The 16176-nt window shown below is 36.0% G+C and overlaps 1 protein-coding gene across 2 annotated transcripts in view; it reads right to left on the reverse strand.

The window, feature by feature from the left end:
- UVRAG (UV radiation resistance associated) overlaps nt 1-16176 on the reverse strand; it is a 253659-nt gene that overhangs the window by 181008 nt on the left and 56475 nt on the right. For both annotated transcript variants that reach the window (XM_006203319.4, XM_072969171.1), the window contains exon 6: nt 6996-7081. In XM_006203319.4, coding sequence (XP_006203381.2) covers nt 6996-7081 — 86 coding nt within the window. The remainder of the gene's footprint in view (nt 1-6995; nt 7082-16176) is intronic.

Below are 16176 nucleotides of genomic sequence, written 5' to 3' on the forward strand. Positions count from 1 at the left end.
ATAAGGACACTAATCCCATTCATGAGAATGCTGCCCTCATGACCTAATCATCTCCCAAAGGCCCCACCTCTAAATACCATCACACTGGGGTATGAATTTCAATGTATGAATCTGAGCGGGGACGGGGGGGGGGGGTGCAGGATGACCACAAACATTCAGTTTACAGCTGGTAGGTTTTGTGCAGTGAGAGAGAAGGGTTTACAGCCAAAAAGACAAGCTGAAAAGTAAAAAGAAAGGGAAAAACAAAAACAACTGCACCTAAAACTACGCCAGTATTTTGTTAAAATTCTATTTCTGTAAGTATATGTGGGTCTTTATATGTATGTAGACATACATGTGTGTGTGTGTGTGTGTGTACAGAGAGATGAATAAAAGTAAAATATGCTATTACAGGTATTACAGATAAACACCAACTTCGTATAACCAAAACTTACATTCAATACCTAAACTTTTTCATTTTAAATTCTGATTGAAAACCTTCCTAAAATTTGTCACACGTTCCTGCTTTCTTACATAGGCTCTAATAATAACAGCTTTATGTTCTACTGATGATTTGGCATCAATATTGCATAACGGAAAAAAGCACATGCACCGGAGCCTGGCAGACCTTTATTCAAACCTGCTTTAACTCTTATTTATCCTGTGGCACTAGACCAGTCTTTTCACCTTTCTAAGCCTCGGTGTCCTCATCTGTTAAATGGAGAGAGCATTAGTGAAACTAATACAGTGCACTTCATAATTCTCATTATTAACTTCTGTTATGAGCTACAATATGGAGATGTACTTGGTAAAGGACTGACTGCTCACACACAGAAGAGGTAAGCTAGCTATGCTCTTAAACTTAGTCTGCCTCTCCTTACAGTTGTTCTATGTTTCCCTACCCTTTTGACATGAAGTAGTGACAGAAGGCTATTTACAAATCCAAACATAGTGAGTATCAAGACAGGACAGTAGTTAACATGACTTACCAGTCAGTTACACTCCAGAATCAAAGCGGAAACCACAAACAGAGCAAACTATAAGATTTTGCTTCTCCTTGCTGTCAGTATATCTACCTCACCAGTAATTCTCTTCCTTCTCCTAATTTATCAAAAATGAGCACACAGTCACTGGGCTAGAGCCTAGTCTCTACCGAAATAGAAAAATACATGAGTTTTAATACATAAATTTTGTGACATCTTCACTTTACAGTTGGGTTCTTAGCTATAGTCTGTATACTTGTATTACCACTTAGGGAGAGGGAAAAAAACTCCCGCTGTAACCCAAAAGTTGGTTACCACATTCAAAATTTAAAGATTATAAACAGTTATGCCCTTATACATGTCATCTTATCTCTTTTCTAAACATTACCGCAAGAATAATTTATTTGATGTGAGCATTTTCCTTTTATAATTGAAATTTTATGGGAGACAGTATTTTCTATCAAAGGGGGGGGGGCACAAGCAACAATCTGCCTGTAGACAGCCAGATAAAGATCTTCCAGAAAAATCAATACAAGGAGCAAGACTGAAAGTCACAAGATCCTGAAATATCACCAGACGTTATGGGGAAGGAAGTGACAGGAAAAAAAGGTAGCTGAAGGTTCACAGATCTGATTATATTTTCAACACTTTTTCAATAATAGTCTACAAATTTTTTACAACTCTCATTTTACTGGATGCAAACCAGAAACAGGAACAACAAAACCCAGTACTCTGTAACTCATAGAAGAGTTTGATTTGATCAATCAAACAGCATTTATTACCTGCTTAATATATGTGATATTCAGCATCATAGGGCTAATACACAGATCAATAAAATGAGGATTCTCGCCTAAAGAAGCTCTCAGCTTGGGGTGCTGAGAGGAGAGTGACTCAGACAATGAAGAACTAATCACAACATAGTAAGTACGCAGTAAATGCTAGCTACTAATTGCAAAGGCAGTGGTAGGAGGACCTGAAATAAGAACACTAGTCCCTATGGAATGTTTAGAACAATGTCCCTTGAGTACTAAATGAAGAAGTGTGGACTTTATCTTGTTATGTGATGGTGCAAAAATTTCTAAGTGACAAGGCTGATGTATCTTTTAAAAGGTCACTCTGGCAGCAATGTGGCAGATGACCTGTGCTAAAGTAGTGTAAAAGACAATAAAGCAGTAAAACATGCCAATTAAGAACATGGGCTCTGGAGCTAAACTGGTTTTAAATACAGGCTAACACGAACTAGTTGTGTGACCTTGGATAAGCTACTTAACTACTTGGTCTCAATTTCCTCATTTGTAAATAGGACTAAATAGCTCTTACCTCTTAGGATTGTTGTTGAGAATTAAGAGTTAATTAATGAACAACGAGGTCCTACTGTATAGCACAGAGAACTATATGCAATACCTATTGCCTATGTAATAGCCTATAATGAAAAAGAATACAAAAAGGAATACATATAACTGAATCTTTACGCTGTACACCAGAAATTAACACAACGTTGTAAATCAACTATACTTCAATTTAAAAAAAAAAGAGCTAAATAATGTAAAGCACTTACAGTAGTTCCTGGCACAAAGTGCTCAATAAATAATATCTATTAATTGCATGAAAGAAAAACTGGAAGGAGGAAGCAGGAAGAATAGTTAGGAAATCAGGAAATAGTCCAGGAAAACAGAGATGAGACCAAAGAGGGGTATGCTTGCTTGGGTGCCTGAGATGATGACAGTACTACCAGACAAACCAGGGGAAAGAAAAGGAAGAGGAAGATTAAGCCACTGTGCATAGCTCCGGACATATTAGGGTTGAGGTTCCTACAGAACGTGGAAGTACACATGTCTACTGGTCATTGGAAAACACAGATAAGAAATTCAGAAGAAAAGTAACAACAAGAGACATGGATTCGAGAGATATTAAAGTGTGGATGTGGTGGCTGAAGCTGCGGTAATGAAAGAGAGTTCTCAGGGAGAAAGAGTAATGCAGGATCCTTAGCACCCAGGGCTCGAGGGTCACAGCAGGATCCACAGGAAGTCCAACATAACTAAGAACTGTCAATAAGACAGAGGACAAAATGGAGCCATGTGACATAATCCCTTCCGTCAAGAAGTTTTCAGTGTCACTAGGGAGACAAGACATGCATATATGAAACGAATTTTCTCATAATTGTTTAGGATTAATAAAAGTAACTCTAAAAACAGAGGTGGCAGACATTAGAATGGCAACGAGAGAAAGGGAAATGAGGCTGAAAAGTGGAAAACCTAGTGGTAATATATAAAAGGGGCACTGGCATAGAGGAGAAAGCTAATTCCAAGATGGAAGAAGTAAAGGGGAAAATGAAAATTATTATTTATTGAATGTTTTCTTTATGCCAGTAACTGTCCTGCAATCTTCCAAGTATTTTTACCTTACTTAATCCTCATAATATTTCTATGAGACAAATATTATCCCCATTTTACAAGAGCAGTTTGAGGCACACCTAAGTTAAGTAATTTGCCCAAAGTTTTGTATCCAGTTTCAGGCATATGGCAATTTAGGACTGGAACCTAGACGGAGGACCAAAGCCCATGATTTCTCCACCACACCTCCACTTATTAAACTAGCAAACGTAGAACATGTCGAAAGAGGAGAAGAAATAAAACCATAAAAACTATACTGGAAGGAAATCAGAATTATTTTCACTTATCTCACTACAGTAGAGCTACGTTTTTGAGAAATGATGAAAGGAAAACAAAACAAAAATATTTTAAACATTAAAAATAATCTTTCCATTTCGGAGGACAAGTAGGATTACAGTCTCGTCCCTCAGGTCCCTTCCACACTGTCACCATGGTTAGCATTCTAAATGGCACACCTGACCATGTCACTCCTCCTCTCTTTATAATCTTTCCATAACTCCCTATCACCAACACCATTAAAATTTTTAAAAATCAACAGACCCAAAAGGAGAAAGCTATCTGTAAGTCTAGAAACTCCTTAACCTGGAAGGAATAATAATAAAGAGGGAAAAAATTAACTTCTAAATTAAAGGCTCACTTGTAATTTGTAACCCTACTTTTCACACTTCAAAACTGTAAAATAAATGAAATTTCAAATGCCAGTTAAAGAGCAACATTGACACCTTGTGGTGAACATCGTAAAGTATTAAATGTGACAATGAGTGAAGTGTCTAATTAAATATGTCTGCTTACCTGAAAACTAACCCTTAATCCTAGAATTCCCTAGGGTTAAGAAGCAAAAACTCAGTTATCATCACACACATTGAGTGTAAATTTGGAAAGAGCTGCTCTTACTTGGCAACACTGAAATTAATCTAAATTCCTAACTATTGGCAAAAGAATAAAACCTCAGGTTTTTGTTTTCCGACAACACACCCATCTGAAGGAGCTATTTAATGCCAGGTTGTTAGGTGCTCCAAAATCCTTGACTCAGTCAAGATTTCCTATTTTTCTCTGACATTCACACATGAAAGGTGGAAGGTATAAAAGCACATACTATGACACGTCAACACAGTGAGAGTTATTATCTAGAATTAATACTCTCAAAAAAGCAGAATCAGGAGATGCACCATCCTGACTCAAAACAGCACTGCGAATTTTGTGGAGTAAGTGATACTAAAGAATCCAGACTCTTGCATTTTCACGTAAAATTATAGATCAAGAAATAACAATTTAATAAACCAAGAAATCATCAGGAAAAGAAAAGGTGTATTTTAAAAAATTACTCCATCCGGGAACAACACGGCCTGAGTTAAAGAGGCGAAACTATTAAAAAAAACTGATCAGCACAAAACTAATTTTCCCAGCAATCACTTTACATATACCATGGCAAAAACTGTGGGAAAAGAAGAATTTTTGATTGAGCGGATAGATGATGGTTACTCTGTACTGTCTGAGAGAATTATCAGAGAAAATTCCATTTTACTCATTAACTTTGACAACTACAATTTAAAGTTTCTAGATCCAGAGTAACTCTCTGGGTTCAGGTTATTTAGTTGATAAAGACACTTGATCTGGCTCAGAAAAAGCATATCGGTGTTAGAAGCTATAAATGATTCACACAATGGTGATGAGAAGGCCTCCGTTAATAAGGCAATTCAAAGTGCTGACACACCTGAGGAATCTAGAAGGCACTCCAGAAGTGAAACCCTCAAGAGCCATTTCATTGCATGATCCGGGTTAAATAACTGAGCAACTATCAGACAAACCTGATCATTCTGAATGGATAGAGGGCTCTGTGATTTTCAGAAAATTTGTCCATCATTGTACTGTGTGCACCTTATAACCACCAGTCTAGGAAGGTAAGTGAGACTGTGAAAAGGATTCTGTAAAATTTGCTTGTCAGAAAACCTTCATACCAGTCTCCAGTCTGGCTCTCACTTGCTGTGTGTCCCCTCAGACAAATAAATCATTTAACACCTCTCGGCTTCAGTTTCTGTGTTGAAGACAAAGGCTGACCCCTGATGTGTGAACACAAAAAACTTCTAGGAGAGTAAGATAATAGACGTGAAAATGCTTATAAATTAAACCAATTTGTAAATCACTGCTTCAGCGTTTTAGATCAATCAGAGAGGTCACGTGAACTAGGATAAAACAAGGATAACTCAAGCCAGAGTCACGTTAATCAATGCATTCTCTAGTATACCAAGTTGATTCCCAAGATCCTAGTACAGAGCCTTCAATACTCCTTAAATCTCTTGGATTCCCTTAGATTCTATGATGTTACCTTTCCCAAGTCCTCATCCTCCTCACTGACTTTTTGTTCCTTTTTCTTTTAATTCTATTGGTTTCTCTAATAAATCATTCGATCTCATAATTGGAAAATATCTTTAAAATAATAGTATCTATACCCTCATTTTACGGATGAAAACAGGTCAAGAAATATTAGTGGCTTACTCACATTTCAAACTATTTTCGTACATCACTGTTTTCAATAGTTAAAACTCAGTGTAGCCCCAAAATAACAGGCTCAAAAAAGGTATATATTTTGACCCCCTCCTGCTTTCTATCTCCACCATCCAATTTCTAAATTCTGTCCATTCTGTTACATATCCTAAGAAGTCAAAGTGAAAGCACCTCTCAGATAAGAATCAAAAGTTATCAAATGTGTGTGGTTACTTTAATTGAAATCATTGTCTCTTAAGAGAACTTACATAGTCTACGTGACCAAACTCTCTATCATCATGTACAGTAAGATTCAAGATTTGCAAAGGAAAAGCCCATTTCATAATGTTTAAAAATAAACAATCATCCAATTGGACAAAAGTCCAATCATCCTTCTGGGCTCTTCCTCTAGTAGATACACAGAGGATGTCTAATGGTCTGAAATTTATGATGTGTTATGTAAATATTAGGAAAATACTGCCAAAATCAAATTTCAATGAATCATCTGTCTGAGTAGGGTGAACATAGGTTGAGTGTCACTGTTAACTTTATTTTAAATTGCTTTCATTTTGGTAGCTTGTCTCCTGGGAAAATGTCCTTGATGATCTACCACATTGAAAATTACAATCAAATTTAAAAATCTTTCAAAATTAAGCCCAGACATTATGAAAATATAGAGCTAAGGCAGTTGAGCCTCTGAGCATGAGATTCATGCAAAGCTCCTTTGCCTTGCCAAATATGATTTTTTAAAGATGAACAGCAGATCAAAACTCTAAGCTAAATCTGGGGCTATTGGAGGGTTTTTCTAGTAATGCCGTAGTTGTTAAAATTTTGATAAGTCTAAATTTCGTACCTCTAGTTGCTGCTCTTTATAGTGCAGGAGACGGGAAAAAGCTCATGTCCCTGTTTTAAGACCAATGGCTTCCAATCATTCTTTCCCACTGTCCAGAGGGAAAAAATGGCTTTCCAAAGGCTTTGTAAAAGAGATAAACTTAAATCACTGTAGCTACAAAATTTATGAAGCTCTCACTAAAAAATGCTACGTCTGAGTAACAGCTTCTAAAGCTCCCATACATTTTCTCACACTGAAATGTCACAAACTCAAAATGAGGAAGATTCTTTAGAAAACACAAGAGGACTCTAAGAAGTTTCTTACCGCAGCAAAGAGAAGACATCATAAGAATTACGAACACAGTTCTGATCCACCTGAAGAAGAATATTCTTCTGAGTATTTGAATAACCCTGAAAGACATTAATCAACAAATTAATCAAAGTGAAACAAAGTATGTGTCCAAATTAATCATGGTATATTTGTCTTTTTAAATTATGATTTAATAACTCAGTAAATTCAAATCATTAAAAAATTAGAAAAAGTTAAATATCACTTCTACATAATTCAAGTTTAACTTTTTAGGCAAGTGAATTTAAAATAAATTTCTTCTAATATTTTCCCTTAAGAAACAATGTTTCATATTATAAGTTTTGGTGAACTTTCCAGTGAAGCCCTAAAAGTCTTTTTAACATATTATGTGACTGAAGAAGAGTGTTAACATTATTTCAAGTATGCATAGCCATCATATGTAATGTTTTTATCGGGGAAAAGGCATTCCAAGTTTTAATTAGGAACAACAGAAACAAAAATTTCCACTCAGTGGTATAAAGGTGGGGAGAGCAAGGATAGATTCTATGGAGAATACAGCACAGTTCCATAAGAAGAACAGAAGAGCTATCTGTCATTTTAGAAAGGCAATGTAAATAGTAGTTAGAAAAAAGGACGCTGGACCCAGACCACCTGGATTACAACTTAAGCTCTTAATACACTAGCTCTGTAAGCTTGAGCAGAGCACCTAAACTCTCTTAGAAACTCTGGTTTCTTCATCTATAACATGGAGATAATAATACTACCTCCTCACAAATTGTCGTGGGGATTAAAAGAGATAATATTTATAAAGTCAAAAGTATGTAATAAGCACGACATAAATACTTGCTATAATGCCAGTATAAGCATTTTCTAAAAGTTACATTGCTACAGACACTAAAAGGTTATTAGATGGAGAATATTATGAGCAACTTTATGCTAACAAATTTGACAACTTAGATAAATTAAACAAACTACTTGAAAAAATACAACATGCCAAAATTGAAAAATAATAAAATAACAATATCTGAATAACACTATACTTATTTTTAAGTAACTGAAAATCTTTCCACACAAAAAGTCTAGGTCCAGATGGTTTCACTGAATTATATCAAATATTTAAGAAATAACATCAATTTAACAAAAACTCCTTCATAAAACAGAGAAGGGAACAATTTCCAACTCATAAGACTGGCATTACTGACATTAAAACTTGACAATCACACACACACACACACACACACACAATTTTAGACCAATATCCCTCATGAATATAGACACAAAAATCCTTAACAAAATATTAGCAAGTTGAACCAGCAATACGTTACAAGGATAAAACAATAACACATTATTATTGACTGAACTTATCCTAAGACTACAAAGTTGGTTTAGCATTTAAAATCAATCAATTAGCAAATAAATGAAGCATTACAAATCTATCTTGATGAACACACAAAGATCTAGCTTGTGATGATAACAACATAAAGATGGGGGAACAGAGCTATATAGAAGAAAAGTTTTATATAATATTAAAGCTAAGTTGGTATTAATTTGAACTAGATTATTATAAGTTAAGATGTTAATTGTAATCTTCAGGGCAACTGCTAAGAAAATAATTAAAAGATACACAGTAAAAGAAATGAGAAGGGAATCAAAATGTTAACATGAGAAAATAACAAACACAAAAGAAGGTAGTAATGAAGAAAATGAAGAACAAAAAAGATACAAGATATAAGAAAACAAATTTAAAAATTGCCTAAGTCCTTCCATGTCTGTAATTACATTAAGTGTAAAAGGATTAAACACTTCAATTAAAAGGCAGAGATTGGCAGAGTCGATTTTCTTTTTAATGATCCACTATATGCTGTCTACAAGAGATTCACTTTAGAACCAAAACACGAATAGGTTGAAAACGAAAGGATAGAAAGATATTCCATGTAAAGAATAACAAAAAGAGAACTAGAATAACTATATTAATATCAGACAAATAGACATTAAGACAAAAAAAGTTATAAGAGACAAAAAAGGATATTATATAATAAAAAAGGATAAGATATAAATGATTATAAACATATATGCACCTGTCTACGGCCATACCACCCTGAATGCACCCGATCTCATCTGATCTCAGAAGCTAAGCAGGGTCGGGCCTAGTTAGTACTTGGATGGGAAACATATATGCACCTGACAACATATAACAAATCATATGAAGCCAAAACTGACCAAACTAAAATGGGAAATAGCTGAAGTCAACATCCCAATTTTAACAATGGATAGCACAACCATACAAAAGATAGGCAAGAAAATAAAGGACATAAACAGTACTATACATCAACTAAGTCTAACAGATGTATACAGCTACACCCAACAACAACAATATACATATTCTTCTCAAGTGCACATGGAACATTCTCCAGGATAGACCATATGTTCAGCCACAAAATAAGTCTCAACACATTTCTAAAAACTGAAATCATACAAAGTATCTTTTCTTACCACAATGGAATGAAACTAGAAATCAATAACAGAAGGAGATTTGGAAAATTCACAAAGTGCAAAGTAAACAGCAGACTCTTAAAACAACCAGTGGGTCAAAGAACAAATTACAATGTAAATTATTAAATACTTTGAGTAGAATAAAAACAAAAGCACAACATACCAAAATATATGGGATGCAGTGAAAAAGTGCTCAGAGGGAAATGTACACCTGTAAACATTTACATTTAAAAAAAGAAAGCACTCAAGTCAAAACCTAACCTTCTACCTTAAGGAACTAGAAGAAGAACAAACTAAACCCAAAGCAAGAAGGAAATAATAAAGACTAGGGCAGAGATCCATGAAATAGAGAATATAAAAACAATAAAGAAAGATCAACATAATAAGTTAGTTTTTTGAAAAGAGCAACAAATTTGACAAACTTTAAGCTAGACTGACCAAGAGAAAAAGAAGACTCAGATCACTAAAATCAGGAATGAAAGGAAGAAAGTTATCACCAGTCTTACTGAAATAAAAAGTACTATACAAGAATACTATGAACAATTGTATGCCAACAAATCAGAAGACCTAGATAAGATGGAAATTCCTAGAAACATACAAACTCCCAAAAAAGACTCAAGAAGAAACAGAAAATCTGAAGAGATCCACAAGTTTTTGCAAAGAGTTTAGCTAAGCTACTCCATGGTACTGCTGCTTCCACATCCATATTGTTTGGCCAGGCAGCCTGCAGGGACCTTAAACTAACAGCAGACTCCCTTTCAGGGAAGTGCATGTCCTAGATAGCAGGATGCAGAGTCACAAGCAAATGTAGTTCCTGTTATGACTTGTGATCAGCAGTCTCCCTTGCTTCCCAGCACCTGTATGATTTACACACCCCTTAGATAAAAACCCCCATGGAGCTTACCCTGCTTTTTGGGTTTGAAATGACCAATCCAGCCCTAGCCCAGGAACCCCAAAGCACTCTACCCACAGACTCTAAATAAAGACATGTGTCCCAGGTCCTTCATCTCTCTGTCTGCCTCTCCATGTGGTCCCTCAAGGCATCTATAATTCCTCCAGGACCTATGAGTAATAAACTTCCCTATTTCAGTTACTCTTGTGGTTTGTTGTTGAATCATGACTCACCGCCCAGCACCCTGTGCTCCACTTAACAAATGTTAATTTAATAAAGTCATAATATAAGCAAAGAAGTTAAATCAGTAATCATAAAACTCCCAACAAAGAAAGCCCAGAACTGCATGATTTAACTGGAGAATTCTACCAACTATTTAAAGAAAAAAAATAACACCAATCCTTCTCAAATCTTGCAGAAAATGGAAGAGGAGGAAATACTTAACTCATTCTATGAGATCAGTATTACCCTGATACCGAAGTCAGACAATAACATCACAAGAAAATTATATACCAATATCTCTTGTATATGTAATATATATATTATAGAGGAAAAAAACCCTCAAACAACACAGGGTTCGGAATTAGGGGTAGTGACCCTCACAAAGTTACAAATCCACATATAACTTTACAGTCAAACTTCTGTATCCACAGTTCCATCTGCATGGCTCCACATCCATGGATTCAACCAACTATGGACTGTGTAGTGCTATAGCACATATTTATTGAAAAAAAAAAGTCCACATATAAGTAGATTCATCCAGTTTGAGCACATGTTGTTCAAGGATCAACTGTACTAGCAATGCTAATTCAGTAGCCTATTAAAATTTAGGCTTATACCATCTGGCCCAGCAATTCCACTTCTGGGTATATACCCAAAAGAACTGAAAGCAAAGTACTCAAAGAGATATTTGTGCATCCATCTTCACAGAAGCATTGGTTACAGTAGTCAAGGGGTGGGAGCAACCCAAGTGCTTATCAACAGAAGAACAGATAAACAAAATGTGGCACAGTCGTACAATGGAATATTACTTAGCCTTAAAAAGGAAAGAAATTCTGACAAATGCTGTAACATGGGTGACCCTTGAGGACATTATGATAAATAAAATAAGCCAATGACAAAGGTACACATGTTGTATGATTCCACTTATATAAGGTACCAAAAGTAGTCAAATTCATAGAAACTGAAAGTAGGAGGGTAAGTGCCAGGGTGTTGGGGGATGGGGAGTTATTGCTTATTGGGTACAGAGTTGTGGTTTTACAAGATGAAAAGAGTTCTGAAGATGGATAGCAGTGACAGTTACATAACAACAATGTGAAAGAACTAATGCCACCAAACTGTACACTTAAAATGGTTAAAATGGTAAGTTTTGTGTTATGTATATTTTAGCACTACTAAAAATAATTTTTAAACAGCTTATACACCAGGAACAACTAGGATTTACCCAAGGTACGTATGGGTAGTTCAACAAATGAAAATCAATCAACTCAATATACCAAGTTGGAAGACTCACACTTTCCAATTTCAAAGCAACAGAAATCCAAACAGAGTGTTACTGGGATAAGGACGAACACATAAATCAATGGAATAGAACTGACAATACATAAACTCACATCAACGGTCAACTGATTTTAGACAAAGGTGCCAGGACTGAGAAAGAACAGTCTTTTCAACAAATGATGTTGAAACACTGGAAGGCCACAAGCAAAAGATGCAAAAGAATGAAGTCGGACACATTCCTAACACCCTAAATAAATATTACAATTAGGATCAAAGACTTAAGTGTAAGAGCTAAAACCATAAAACTATTAGAAGAAAGCACAAGAGTATATCTATATAACCTTGGATCTGCCAATGGATTCTTAGATATGATGCCAGAAGCCTGAGGAAAGAAAAAAATAGATAAATTGGACTCCATCAAAATTAAACTTCTGTGCACCAAAGGACACTATAAAGAAAGTGAAAAAACAACACACAGAATATCTGAAAATCATATATCTGATAAAGATCCAATGTCCAGAAAATATACGTAACTCTGACAACCCATCAACAAAAAGACAAACAACCCAATTAAAAAATGGGCAACAGATTTAAAGAGACATTTCTCCAAAAAAGATATACAAAGAGCCAACAAGCACATGAAAAGATGCTCAACATCATTAGTCATTACGGAAATGCAAATCAAAATCACAATGAGATACCACTTCATACTCAACTAGGAAAAGTAAAAAATAAATAAAACTTTTTTAAAAAACAGAAAGTAAATGTTGGTAAGGATGTTGAGAAATGAGAACCCTAGTACGGTACTGTTGGGAACATAAAATGGTCACCAGCTGTGGAAAAATGTTTGGCAATTCCTCAAAAAATTAAACAGAATTACTATATCATCTAGCAATTCCACTCCTAGGTATGTGTCCAAAATAACTGAAAACAAATATTTGTACATAAACGTTCACAGCAGCACTGTTCACAACAGCCAAAAGGTAGAAACAACTCAGATATCTATCAGTGGATGACTGAATAAACAAAATGTAGTATATCCAAACAATGGGATATTACTCAGCCATAAAAAGAAAAGATGTATTGCATATGGATGCATATCAAAAACATTAAGCCAAGTGAAAACAGCCAGATATAAAAGGCTACATATTCCATGATTCCATTTACATGAAATACTCAGAACAGATAAGCCCATAGACAGAGAAGCAGGGTGGTGTTTGCCAGGGGGTTGAGGAGCACAAAATGGGGAGTGAATGTTTAATGGGCATGGGATTTTATTCCGGGGCGATGAAGATGCTACATAACTTGACTGAGGGAGTGGTTGCACAACACTGTGAACATACCCAATGCCTGGACACTTTAAAATGCTTCATTTTATGTTATGTGGATTTCAGGTCAATTTTATTTTATTTTGAGGGGAGGTCATTAGGTCTATTTATTTATTATTAGTCTTTTTTTAATGGAGGTATTGGGGATTGAACCCAGGACCTTGTGCATGCTAAGCATGCACTCTACCATTTGAGCTATATCCTCCCCTCCAATACAGCTCAATTTTTAAAAAGAGATGGCTATGAAATAATCTACAGAAGAGAAAGAACAGAGACAGTAGGTAGTCCTATAAATTAGCTACAAAACCCAAATAATGAAAGGCATTGGAAATAAATTTAAGATTCTCGGGAGAAATTATTAATGACTTAGCTGTTCCTATTTTACGCAAAAAGCTGCCAAACATTTTTTTTTTTTCTGTTAAAAACTTATCCACACCCACTAAGATACAACTAAAAGCAACACATTATAGCGAGGATTCCGGGTTTTAATCCATTCTGCCTGTCATGAAAGTGAAGAAAATCACTGAACTCCTCTAGGCCTCAGTTTCTTTAATTATAAAATGAGATGAGATTACTAGTAATACAAACAATAATAAAGAATAACAACAAAACACACGAAAGTAACATTTATGAGCATTTACAGTATACCAGGCAGTGTTGTTGTCCACATTAAATTAACATTTAAATGTCAATGCTAAGGGCTAACATATCTAACACTAACACAGCCCGTGAAACAGGTACTATTATTATCCCAGGTACTATACTTTAAAGGTAAGGAAACTGAGACATGGAGAGGATTAAGTAGAAGAGCCATGCAGTCTGGCCCCGCCATGGCTCATGTTCTTAATGACCATGCTATACTTGATCTCTAAGACCTTTTTCAGTTCTAAAATTCTGGGTCCATGTACTTTTAAGGCAACTGAAGGACATTATTAAACCCTGCTGCTTCAGCCACCACTTAGCAATTAACATTCTTGAAATATGCCAAGAGCCTTGCTCTGAATGACATCTAACTTCACCAGATGTGCGATCCCGACAGACTTCGGATGAAGGGTTATAACGGAAAGAAATGGCTCATTTGTATCTGGTTATCTGCGTGAGATACTGCCAAGTGCCAAAGAGCCCAGAGGAGATTTACATGTCACTCAAAACTCCTCTGAAGCCAGGCCTAACAAATCTTTTTCAAGGAAGGGAACAGGCATTAGTCTGGGTGAGTGCCTATTAAACTGCTCAAGGAAACAGATAATTTCACATATCCAATGAGCAGGAGTAATTCCCAACAGATGATCAGGTGTGTTGCTAGATCAGCGGTCAACAAACTTTCTCAGTCTAACGATCAGATAGTAAATATTTTAGGCTCTGCAAGCCACATGTCATCTCCATCGCCTATTCCTTTGTTTTTGCCTTCAAATTCTTTATAAATGTAGAAACCACTCTTAGCTCACAGGCCGTATAAAAACATGTGCTGGACTGTAGTTTGCTTATCCCTCTACTAGATCGTTGAGTGAGTCACATTCTAAAACACGTTACTGTACAGTTTGAGAGTTTTCAGCTGCTACAACAGTCATAAGACCGTCCTTTATTAAAACTATAAAAGTTATACTAAAATAATCCATCTGACAGGGTAACTGATTATGAAGCAGACAATATTATACATATATACTTACTCATTTCAGTGTTTACTGAACACCTAATATATACAAGGTGTCAGGCAATTGCTATCATCCTTATAAAAGTATACAACCCAATATACTACAGAGTATACAATCCGGTTAAGTTTCCAAATGAAGTAAAAAATGCAAGGGTGCCATAAGAAAGATTAGAAAGAAAAGTTACAGGAGTTGCAGTGCACTGGAGTCCATCTAGTAGAAGCAGGAATATCAAAGGCTGCTGGGGTGGCAATATTTGGGATAGATTAAGAAATACAGAAAGCTGAATGGCAGGGAAGGAAAGTCCCATGCAGACTGAACACCTTTAGCCAAAGCATGACGGTGGGAAAACTATGCTCAGAGAAAATCAGATAGTGGTCCAATTTGTTCAGCTTCAATGATGTCAAAATTATTTGGAAGCCTGGAGGGGGAACTGGTGGGAGATACAGCTCTGTAAGTAGGCTGGGAGGGCCAGAGCACAGAAAGCCCTGAATGTCATGCTGCAAAGTGAGATGACCTGCATGCAATATGGACTCATGAAGGGTTTCTGACAGCGGAGGACAATGGTCAGAGCTGCATTTAAGGACAGTTACTCTGGTAACGACAAATGCGACGAACTAGAGGAAGCAGAATGTCCAGACGTCAATTAGGAAGTTATTCCAAAAATCCACACATACTAGGGGTTATGAGAGCTCAAATTCTAAAGAAAAAGAGAGAGAGAGAGAGAGAGAGAGAGAAAAGAAATAAAGATAAAAGCAGAGATATCACCAAAAGTACTACACAACTGACTGAATTTAGGTTGATGGAGAAAAGGAAATCAGGTCAGAGATTTGGACACATCGAGCAGACAAGGAAAAGTTACTCAAAACAACTTCTAAGCAAAGGAATGAAAAAATGAAAGTAGGCTTTAGAAAGATTAATTAGGCAGCGGTGAATAAGACAGAGTGGATACAAAGAGACTGGAGCCGCAGTCCCGCCAGAAAACTACTGCACTAATCCAGCCTGATGGGGGTGCCGCTCTAAGCGTGGGTCGTGGCAATGGATATGGAAAAGTGGCCATGGATAGGAGGTATTTCAAAGGAGGGCTCAAAAGTCGAGTGGTTGACTGAATCGAGTGGATAAAAGAAATCAATCAAAACTAACTACAAAACTTGAGGCCTGGATAAACGGAAAAATAGTTAATAAAAATATAAAAAACTGGAAGGGAAAAGCAAGCCTGGAGAGAAAAATGAGAGTTCTATTTAAAGTGTAATAATCTGCAAATGGCAGGTGTGTATGCAGAGCAGTCAGAATCCATTTAAAAACACAAGTCAAACTGGAATTTTGGACAAACA

Source organism: Vicugna pacos, chromosome 10 (genome assembly GCF_048564905.1).
Source record: "Vicugna pacos chromosome 10, VicPac4, whole genome shotgun sequence".
NCBI classification, from domain to species: domain Eukaryota; kingdom Metazoa; phylum Chordata; class Mammalia; order Artiodactyla; family Camelidae; genus Vicugna; species Vicugna pacos.